This window comes from Saccostrea cucullata, unplaced genomic scaffold (genome assembly GCF_032062105.1).
Source record: "Saccostrea cucullata isolate Sc308-1 unplaced genomic scaffold, CSIRO_AGI_Scuc_v1 ctg3634, whole genome shotgun sequence".
Taxonomy (NCBI): Eukaryota; Metazoa; Mollusca; class Bivalvia; order Ostreida; family Ostreidae; genus Saccostrea; species Saccostrea cuccullata.
In genome coordinates, this window is record NW_026932569.1 from 14,274 (window position 1) to 26,070 (window position 11,797).

Below are 11,797 nucleotides of genomic sequence, written 5' to 3' on the forward strand. Positions count from 1 at the left end.
TGATACACGTGTTGTGATAACTTCAATAAATACATTCACTCACACCTTTTGCTTCGCCTGAAGGTATTTCAATTACCTTGCGAAGCTCTTATCACATTACATACCCTACATTACTTGAATTAAAGAAAACTAAAACATTTATTAATTGAAAATGACACATTTTAAACATTCATTGGTTTCGGATGACTCACTAACTCAGCAGATAGTCGCAGCTTATCAGTTTATTGTGGTTTGAATAGACTGGCTTGCCTCTCTGATCCTCGAGTTTCGTACGAATGAGACAGGTACTGCCAGTCTATGGTTTGAATGGAGCGTAGGGGAGTCAGCCGAGGATTGCCGATTGGATCAAGCCAAGAATTCCTGGCTTAAGATAGCGGTAGTCACCTGTCGTTTCGTACAAATGAGACAGGAAGTGCCAGTCTAAACCTCGTTTAGAATTAGTTTATTTAGTGCATCGCGACATAAATTTAGTGCATAAAGACCCCTATTGTGAACCCATTTATAAAAAAAAAACTATTAAAAATACAATTATAATTCCTTTAAAAATCAATGAAACAGAACGAAATTCAAACTTGATCTACTGAGTATTACTTATCAAGGTAAAAGCTATCCAGCAAGTTTCAAATCATGACAATCTCGTTTAGAGCATTAATTTAGTGCATCACGACATAAATTTAGTTTAGAACATTAATTTAGTGCATCACGACATAAATTTAGTGCATCACGATCCCTGTCGTGAACCCTAGACTGGTACCCTGACATTGGTTAACGGGCGCAAGCGCCCTAAAAAACCAACGACAGGTAACCACTGCCATTTTATCGCGTCACAGGAAACAGCACTGATGAAAAAATCTATATTTAGACTAGCGTAAATCCAGAAGTGCTGAAGTAAATAAACCCTTCTCTCTGCACTCTACACGGCTGTTAACAAAGAAAGTAGACGGATTTTAAGCATCTATAAAACCATAAAGAAGTGCTGCCTCAAAAACCATTAAATGTAAAGCGATATCACAGGTCCCATATGCATATCCTACCAAAATAATTCAAATCAAGATCTATTGCATGATTAATTTACCTACATATTTACCACTGATATGATAATTAAATCATCGATTTAGTTATAACACTTGTTCTTTATCATTATTTATGTTCTAAAGTTTACGGGGAATGCTATAACTCGTCTCTCTAACTCCATGTGTTATGGTATGTACCAGGGAGGATTACAATGTTTAACACTAAGGAACATTTGAAAGTTCATTGTGACAATATATTGTAAGTTAATGATATACACAGTTAATAAAGTCCTTACTATGTTGTTTGAATAATTTCACCGTATTCAATTGCTCTATTCATCAAGAAAGATATCCTACGCTTTGTTTTCTCTGTTATTTAAATTGCTGGATCCACCTAACATTCTTCTCTGCAAGCATTGATGCTATTTATTTTTGGAATGCGCAGTACCATGCGCGAAGCAAGCAGTGAGTTTTTCCACTGTCATGGCGGCGGAGGTTACCTGTCCTTGTAATTCCTAGCGGCAGCGACTGGAATCAAGGGCAGAGAACCAGTGCTATCGTGAACCCAATCATATAAAAAGAATAAAAATACCATGATTCCTTAAAAAATCAATGAAGCAGAACGAAATGGAAACTTGATCTATAACTAATCAAGGTGAAGTCTCGTACTAAAAATCAGTTCTCAATATCTGCAAGCGTTTAGGAAAAAGGTGCGGAAAACTCTGAAATTTTGAAAAGGTCGTAATTCCGTAATAATCATTGAAGCGGACCGGCATTCAAACTTGATCTGTAACTCATCAAGATGCACTCACAAGTAGGACAGAATGACAGACATGCGCTCGGCACTTGAAGTGAAAGTTGTGGGTTCTTCAGATGAGACCTTAAAAACCAAGACCCCGTTTCATGACGCGACAGGCGTTTGCACTATAAAGATCCCTCAATGCTTAATGGTCCTGAGTGCCGAGTAAAGGTCAAAATTTGAAGTTGAAGCCCTTTCACCGGTATACTCGTATGGTGACATCTTAACATGAGAGAAAAATTCTCGAATGGGACGTAAAAACAACATACAATCATTAATCAAACAATCAATCAGTCAAATCAAATAGAATTTTAAACAGATTGAACAAAACTACTAGAAACGGTGCCTGACACTTAGAAAACCTTGTCCCAAAGCCAACTGATAATGGTATCGTTTATAAAACATGGAATAATATTGTAGACCGAATATATTCCCGACAAGCTGCAGAAATTTTTCATGGTCCTTGCGGTGTACAAGAAGACGTGGAGGGCGGTGGGTATGGCTGCTAGGTCGGCCAGTATTGAGGGCTCGTTAGGACTGCTTTTACCATTACAGCAGCATTCCGTGTAACAGCTTCCATTTTTGCTGATGATCGAGCAGCAACAGCAGGGAAAAAATGTCTTGCAACTAAAAAAGAACGAAAAGCAATCATATGTGATTTATCTTAAGATGGCAAAAAGGACATCTTCCAACACTATTAAAAATGTTTAAAATGTTTACAAATTTTAGTTTAATAATTTTTTCAACATTCCAATAATTATGTACTTACTCAAAGCAACAACAGCAACAGGGACAAAGGCATTTCAGCAAACCATTGCAGAACTTTTTGATACAGTTACCAAAGCAATCACCACACTTCTGACAAGGATTTCTGCAGCAACCATCGCTTTTTTCACCTGCTGATACTTTTATATTTGTTATGTAGCGCCAAATGCTGCTTAAACAATCTACCAATCCATTCATAAACCGTTTGCTAGTCTTTGAGTCCCATTCTACTTCGCATTTCAAACAAAGAAGTTTTTCGTATCGAAAAAGTAGAAAATTTTGTGGTATTTCAATAAATGTCGTCACCAAAAATACTTCAGTCCGTTCATCCAGATGATTAGGAATTTCTTCGGTAGGATCTAAGCGGTGATTCTGAACAATCTGGTAAACAATGTTCACCATCTGAAGAATAGCGAGGATAGTGCCAGCAATGCAAACATATAAAAACTGATTCGCCACTTCCCCTGAATCAAATTCTTCTTTGCAATATTTGTCGTTATCTTCGATAGGATCTTCCATGTCAGTGAACTCTATCCAGTCGAATGTTACATTAAGGATAATCAAAATGGCTGAAAATACTCGACAGACAGTATACCACCATACATTTCTTGGCTTTGGTGGTTTCTCTTCATCTTCTTGTTCCTGATTGTGGTCGATTTGATTTCGCCGTTGTCCATACGGAAGGATAGACTCGTGAATATCTTCTACAGCACTCACGCTGGTTTGACCTAAGCCTCGATCTCTGTGCGTCATCTGCATGTTCACTGGAGGACGATTTGATTCAGTGGATGGAAGACTTTGTGGAACATAACCCGGAAGATAGTAGTTTGACGGTACATTTTCAGACGAAAATTGCCCCCCACTGCCAGGATATATCTCATGTCTTCCATGCTGCCCCCTGTCCATTTTTAACCCAGTGTCCTTGTATCCAGTTTGTATGTTTACTGAATCTTAGTTGAAGTTCTCATGCGCATGCATTCCCCTTTCGCTGTTTTCTTTACTTTGTCCTTCTTTAATGCTATATCTTGTCTCTTGCGACGCATACAAAGTTCTGTGGATTTACCAATTCTCATTTGCCTTAGATACGAGGGCTGTTCAATAATGTCCTGATTTCTATGACATGTAACACAGATATCATATGACATTAAGCGTGTCTTTCTCTCGTAATGGAATCCATAATAAATTGATATCAGTTCATGTGACCACTTTTCATCTCAAATTTTCATTGTGAGAAGCTGGAAAACAAGGGCTATTCGAGACACTGCATTAAAAATGAATGATAAAGAATCAGTGAACTAAAGTGAAATTTAAACGCTTCATTAAATAAGCTGCTGTAAAACTTGTTAAGAATCCCAAAAAATATTCACTGATATTTCTGAAATTCACAGAAGCCAATGTCTGTTTTATAGACACATGAGCAGGTGGATTTCAATGAACAACGATGATATAATAGGCATCGAAAATGGGTACCGTCCTTAGAGACAAGCACTTACAACAATCAATGTTCTGTTTGCCAAAATTCAACAAATTATCACTTTTGATGTTTGATTGACTTTAAAACACATCGCAAATTTGATAGGCATTAATTTTGGAGTAGTTCACACTATTCCAAAGAAGAATTTGACAGTAAAACAGCTTAGTACTCAACGGTCACTCTATGTTTTGATTGATTGATTAATTGTATATTGTTTAATGTCCCATTTGAGAATTTTTCACTCATACAAAGACGTCACCGTATGCCGCGGTGAAGGGCTTCAAATTTAGACCTATCCTCGACACTCAGGCTTATTGAGCAGTGAAGGTTCTTTATCGTGTCAATGCTTACTGTCACACGGGACCTACGTTTTAAGGTCATATCCGAAAGACCAGTGACTTTCACTTCTAGTGCCGAGCGCTTGGCGATGGCACAATCACTATTTATGCTTACATCTTAGATTTGACACTTTTTAGAAAGAGGAAACAAGTCCAAGAAATCATAGGATTTGCCATATTCCAGTATAAGAAAACCCATACTCAAAAATGAGTTTTAAAAACAATCAGAAATTGGATAAAAATGGTAAGACATGTGTTTTAATTAAAAGACAATATTTAAAGTAAATCATATAGACTAAATCATTAAAAAGTGTCTTTTGCTTTTTTCCTAGCACCGAGGACATTATTATACCCCCCGCTTGAAAAGTGGGAGTGTATATAGTAATAGGTATTTCCGTCCATCTGTACATCTGTCCGTCCGTCCGTCCGTCCGTCCGTCTGTTACGCTTTATCTCTTATCCGCAACTCCTCTTATACTACTGAGTGAAATTTAATGAAACTTTCAAAGAATCTTTATTACATATTGCCATTGTGCACCTCCTATTTTACTTTTTTATTCGACACATATTTTAAGTTTCCCATAGCAAACATGGACATTGCCATTATACGTTTACCTATGACGTCACATATAGAAGCTTCTGGAAAACATTTGATAGGACGAGTTATTCCTCTTTAGACATTACCGTAAAACAATATTTAGCAACACATGAAAATTATGTTAGGCGGGGGTATCATTTAGTGAACCCATTGCTCTCAGTACCTCTTGTTTATTGAACAGCCCTTGTATCTTTCAGATCAAACTGAAGGGCGTAGGATTTCATTATGCCGTTTGTGTATGATAAAACGGTTGATAAATGTAAAACAAAAATCTACTTTAACAAAATGTTAAAATCACTCCTCTGTTTCTTAGTTTGATTTAAGATTTTAGATAATTTTGTTCATGTATACTAGAAGATGGATGTATCAGGCATGTAATCTGAGGGAATCATACATTGTTTACAAGTCCAGACGATTTGGTCGGTTGATCAAACCATATAACCAAAAAGCTATATAAATAGGAAAATGATTTATTACAGTGAAATATCTTTTAAAAATAAGTTAAACATAAGTCTGCTTATCTTCACAGTTTCGAAAACATATAGCATATCAAAAAATTGTTGAACAGATATATCTTAATATGTATAGTTAAATTTAAATTTATTCAATTTTAGTGGGTCGGAAGAATTGTTTTGGATCTCGGTGCGGATTATTTTAAAATTCAGTGAATAAAATCAAAGTGACAAATTGTTGGATTGTTTGTTTTACTAACCAAATGTCCCGAGGAGGATCGAAGCAAAATTTATCAATTCCCTACTGTCGAAAAACAAAAGACTGTATTATCGTGGCTACATTCAAATTATGAAGTTTTGAATATTACATCCACTGAATATCTTTCCTTCATTTCTTATGAATATTATGAATGAATTATGAATTGGCGGGATCGGGATTCCATGGTGAACGGTTGAAAATCTTTTGCTCCTATGATTGGGTTGTTATTGTTAAAATTTACTTTTTACCAGTTATGTAGCCCTCCAGTAACTAGGAAGTCAGTGGTAAGAGATGTCTAAACAATACCCAATTGAACCCGTTCATGTTACCTTTCAATCAGCGATCAAATCAATCAACTAGGGACAGAGGAAATTCGAACTACATGAGAAGTATTTACACCTGAATATCCTAAAATGAACCTACAAATGTATACCTGAATATCCTAAAATGAACCTACAAATGTATATAATTATTTTAATATCGACACTATCCATTCTACAGTCAGAAAACCTAGAGTTTGATGAAAAACAATGCTTACATGACAAAACCAACCTCTAGTATACATGTATGGCTATCAAGAACTTTGCCTGTTTTTCAGCACAGTATACACTGCTATGTACGATCAAAGAGCTGTCTTCAGCTAGTATTGCGTATTGGCAGTCAGGTTGAATGTAATTCAGGCCCAGTAAAGTTTCCCTGTGGCTTATGCTCAAGGGCAGTAAAACTGGTCAACGTGGTGTTGCTTGCGATAATTGTGACAAATGGTATCACACCTTATGCATGTCCATGACTACCCCCGGAATATATCAATCTTGCTAACCATCCACAGTGTGGATCTGCAGTGCTTGCAACACCCCAAACAGCAGCAAGATCTACAACTCTATCTCAGTGGATGAGAATATATACAACAGCCTCTCAGTCCCTAACTCTGACATACCGTATAGTCTGGGCTCTTCCATTGGAAGTCCGTGTGCTACATCATCTCCAGTCCGGGATCATTCACCTACCAAACAACAGAAACGGAAGTTCCCTAGAGTGGTATCATTAAACTTCTATAGCATAAAAAAGTTCATGAGACTGAGGTAATTATTGATAGCTCAGAACCTGACATCATTGTAGGCAGAGAGACTTGGCTGAATGACAACATCTTCTCAGCAGAAGTTATACCTACAACATACAATGTTTTCCGAAGGGATAGGGCTGACTCACATGGTAGAATCATCATTGCTGTCAAGAATGACGTGTGTACGCCAGTTTACACCAGTTAAGACCATGAAGAGCTCCTATGAGTTGGATTATAGTAAAACAAGAAAAAGTCCATCATTATAGGAGTCTATTACTGACCACCCAACATCACTTGTGAAAATAATGCACGCCTGGCTGTAGCAGAGATAAACAAGGTTCGTTCGGAAAATCCTAAGTGAGACTTTTGGATCGAGGGTAATTTAAACTTCCAGACATTAACTGGTCTACCCAATCAATCATCTCTCATCAATATCCAAGCAAGATGTCGACAGAGCAGCATCTCTGGTGATTGTTTAGTGGAGCAGCTTGTATGCATTCCAACATGAGGAGATAAAATCATAGATTTGTTCTTCATCAGCAACCCATCTCTTGTGCAACGTTGAAAAGTCATCCCAGAGGTACGCGACTATGACGCAGTCTTAATTGACTTCTTAATTCAGCCATTTAGAAGTAAAGGGGTCTGTCGGGAACTATACTCATGGGATAAGGCAGATATCTCATCTTTGCGAAGAGACATCAACAACTTTGTACAAGACTTCATCATCAGACTTTCATTTCTTTTATTACTCACTGGGACCTCTTTAGAGACACCACACTTAGTATCATGAACCGACATGTTCCTCACAATACAAGACATCAGATCCTTGGATCAACACAGCTAGCAGACGTTTAGCATGCAGAAAACTATGTGCATCACGTAAAGCCAAGGCTATAAAGAAGCAGTGTGACCAGCAAATTTACCTGTCTCTAAAATCGGAGTGCCAGCTTCCTATCCGTCGTGCTTACCAACAATACGTGAATGACATTATCACTCTCAGCGCCTCAGAAAATCCCAAGAAGTTCTGGTCAATTATTAAAAGCAAAAAACAATAAGCCTCTGGTGTAGCACCATTACGGAATACTGTTGGACTCATAACCAGTGACCCAGAAGCCAAGGCGAATGTCTTGAATGAAAGTTTGATTCCGTATTTCCAGCGGAGGATACTAGCTAAGCTCCAGACAAGGGCCTCAGTCCGTTTCTGACAATGGACAGCATAATTATCAATTCACTTGGTGTATTCAAGCTTTTAAGTAACCTTTAACCACATAAGGCTACCGGACCAAATACCATATCAGCACGTTTTTTGAAGAAGGTTGCAGAGGAGATCACACCGGCATTGACTTTTCTTTACCAAATGTCTCTGAATAGTAGATGTGTGCCAGATGACTGGAAGATGACACATGTCGTCCCTATTTTTAAGAAAGGCGACAAGAGTTCGGCGGCTAATTACCGTCCTGTATCACTAACGACAATTTGCTCCAAGATCTTGGAACACATTCTCAATTCCAACATTATGGACCACTTTGAAAGGAACTCTGTCCTAACACCTACACAGCACGGATTTCATAGTAAGCGATCATGTGAGACTCAGCTTATTGCCACAGTACAAGACCTGGCTAGTAGCCTATCGAACGTCAATCAGATTGGTAGCATCTTACTAGATTTCGCCAAGGCATTCGATAAGGTACCCAACAACGTCTCCTACACAAACTGAATTATTATGGGATTCGTTGCTGCACTCTACAATGGATAGAAAGGTTTTTATCAAACAGAAAACAGCGAGTATTGGTTGAAGGGATGTCCTCAAACATAGCAGACTCGAACTCCGGAGTACCTCAAGGCACAGTAATGGGTCCCCTATTATTTCTTGCCTACATTAATGACCTCCAGAAGGTGGTAACATTAAATGTTAAATTATCTGCAGACGACTGCCTCATCTACAGGACAATGCAACCAATCAATGACAATACCTTGGAATCAAAATTAGCCAAGATCCGTTATGGCGTGAGCATATTAACTCGACTTCTGCCAAGGCCACGGAACTATTGAATTTTTAAGAAGGAACCTCAGAAGTTGCCCACAGGCTATCAGAGGCAAGGCATACACTACACTATTACGTCCAGTATTGGAGTACGCATCAGTGGTTCGGGATCCTTACCAACGTCATTTAATCCAACACCCAGAAAATGCTCACCGCCGGGCAGCAAGGTTTGCCACTGGCGATTACTCATCGAGGGACCCAGGGAGTGTGACTATCATGCTACATCAACTTGGCTGGGAACCATTAGAACATCGGACGGCCCGAAATCGTGTGATCATGTTCTACAAAATTTACCATCACATTCAGAAGGAACAAAACCTGTTTATTCGTAGAGGATATCTATGTGCTTCTACCACAATGCTATATTACATCCACTCATGTACAAAGCTCTGTTACGATAGAAGACATCTCATAGTAGGGATGACACTCATAAACACTGAAATTGGTAATACAGTGTTGGTATGTATCCCTGAAAGAACTAAAGAAAAGTTTTCAAAGTTTATGAGCTTTTGGTATGACCCTTATATGATTAGAGAGAAATACATTTTACATATAAAATTAAGCGAGAGGATGCAAAAAAACTACGGTAGAGCATATAGATAGAATGAGACCATATAGGTCGCAAAACCGCAGTCTCGATACAGAAAGTAAAGATGAGTGCCTAGTTGGGGACAAAAATAAAGATACATAAAATTCTGATTTTGAAAAGTAGTGAGTATACACACATATATATCTATATATCTGAATAAAATGGAAGTAGAGTTTACAGGTCGAAGGCAGCAAAAAAGGCTTAATTAGCACTAAAATTAACAATTTACCTATAATTCTTTATTCAATGATTCGTTATATGTTTTTCATATCCTTAACCAAAAAGCCCTTGAAAAAAGCAGCTCAGAAAAATCTAGGTTCCATGTGTTCAATATGTCTTAACTTAATTTCGTCGCACGAAGCCTTGAGATTACATTTCATCACTTGTGCATCTGAGGACAAGAAAAAAGGCGATATGGGTGCTGCTTATGTTATAAAACCATGACCTTTCAGTTGGCCAAAGAAGAGCGTACACACGACTTTCAGCCACAGCCAACACAACTAAGATGATTAGCAGCTTCGGGACAGCTGTGAATACGAAAACGGACGATCATCATAAATGATAGGAGGATTCAGGGAAACTCATCCTCTTTGAGTCCGACCTTGATTCCGACAGAACCATAAATAAGCGACAGCCCCTCTCCTATCTAAAATAAAGAGAAAATAGTGGTGGAGTGTCAAGCCAACAATACACACACAAAATAGTTTGCTTAAAGGCATCTTTAGGGATTCATGATCAAGTGCAGCTTTATTTGCTACCATTTTTACCCCTGATGCAAGACCAAGGCTCCTAGGCTTGACATGTGTTTACAGACTGTAATGTAATAATGTAGATAGATCCAATCAAATTAAACCCAGAAAGAGTTATTAAGGAAAATTTATGTAAAGGATTCTTGTCTGTTGTATACATGTAACATAGTAGGATTAACCATTTCTCTTGCAAAATGTTTATGTATCACTATAGTCATTAAATAGAGTTACTTCTTATAATACAATGAATTTTAATGATGTACAAGTACATTTCAAGAAAACTGATAAAAAAGTGATACACTCTATTTTATCTATTATTTTATGAAAATTCCGTAATTGTTAAGCGTGTCTTTACAAAAAAATTAATCATCACACGAAAAATCCTCTGCTGAATTAAGTATTTTGGGTGAAAAAAAATTTAGAATTTAAAATGTGTATCTATGATTTTTTGTCATTGTCAAAAAGAAACAGCAAATAGTATACGTATATACGTATGTATACTTTGAGCTGGTTGTTGCAAGTACCTAGCACTTCTGGAATAGGTGGTCAAAACTGGCCAAAAGTAAAAACAGGGAAAAAAAAACTCCTATAGCAGCTGATTTTTTTAAGTAAACGTACTAATATAAAAGCTATCTGTGTTTAATATAACCGATTGGCACCCTAACATATGAATTTTATCTAATTTTCTGCCGATGCGTTTGATAATGCAAACACACTTTGTAAAACGGAAGTTACATTTTTAACATTGCAACCAGCGATTGTGGTAGTTTTCAAGAAAAATTCTAATTTTTCTCACACATGTGCAGAAATTTATGCTTGTAATAATTTTCCACCTGCATTAAAAGAGGTTTGTCGAATTTACAATAGAAAAGACGATCTTTCTCTGCATGGTTACGGGTATGAACGCGCCCATTGTGACAAATGCTTGAAAGCTCATTTCATGTAAACTTTATTTTGGTAGAATCGATATCACAACAGACCTCAATAACCGTAACCATGTAGATTTAAGGTTTTATATACAGTATTTCTTGCAAAAATATATTTCCGGTAACTTAATTTGATTTTTTAAAAACTATCATCATTTAAATGATTCCTTGATGAAATTTAAATGATATCTCAATAAAAGGAACACAAAACTATTCATTGAAATCATGAACTGATGAACAAAACTTTCTTTTTGTCTTGTGTTCTTGTGTACACAGTCGTGTGAAAAATGCATCAAAACTGTCGGGGAAATAGCATTTTAAATCTACTTTTAGTATTTATAGAAACATCATTCATGGATATCAAACACCAAAGAAACCCACTAAATTGTGCCTATTTATTTAGTCGGATTGTGAACCAAGTCATTGAAATCGAACCAAGACTATAGGAGTAGAGGCTTGGATTTTTAGTCACCATGACAACGGCGTTCAATAAAATTAAAAAAAACCAGAAAAACTGATGGAGTACTGTTTGATTTACATTTCTGGGAGGGATTTGATTGTAGGTGAATGAATCGGACAGTAAAAAAATCCTAAAAGTAAAATTAATCTAAATTCAAAATTGAAAAAAATATAATTTTAATATTTGGTCTAGTAGATTTCAGAGAGAGAGAGAGAGATTACACGTGGTATATAGTCTCATACTTACTGTGGACTTCAACAGTTTTATAA

General features: G+C 37.0%; 1 protein-coding gene across 1 annotated transcript; it reads right to left on the bottom strand.

The window, feature by feature from the left end:
- Positions 1-2,162: 2,162 nt before the first annotated feature.
- Positions 2,163-3,606, bottom strand: LOC134235417 (uncharacterized). The gene is made up of 2 exons (XM_062717548.1): positions 2,582-3,606; positions 2,163-2,439 (listed from the first exon to the last, which is right to left on the bottom strand). The coding sequence occupies exons 1-2, from the start codon at positions 3,481-3,483 to the stop codon at positions 2,166-2,168; spliced, it is 1,176 nt and encodes a 391-aa protein (XP_062573532.1). The 5' UTR covers positions 3,484-3,606; the 3' UTR covers positions 2,163-2,165.
- Positions 3,607-11,797: the final 8,191 nt, after the last annotated feature.

Coding starts and splice junctions, on each gene's coding strand:
- LOC134235417 (XM_062717548.1), bottom strand. CDS start 3,483: ATGGACAGGGGGCAGCATGGAAGACATGAGATATATCCTGGCAGTGGG. Junction 2,440..2,581: donor TGTTGCTGTTGTTGCTTTGA/GTAAGTACATAA, acceptor GTTCTTTTTTAG/TTGCAAGACATTTTTTCCCT.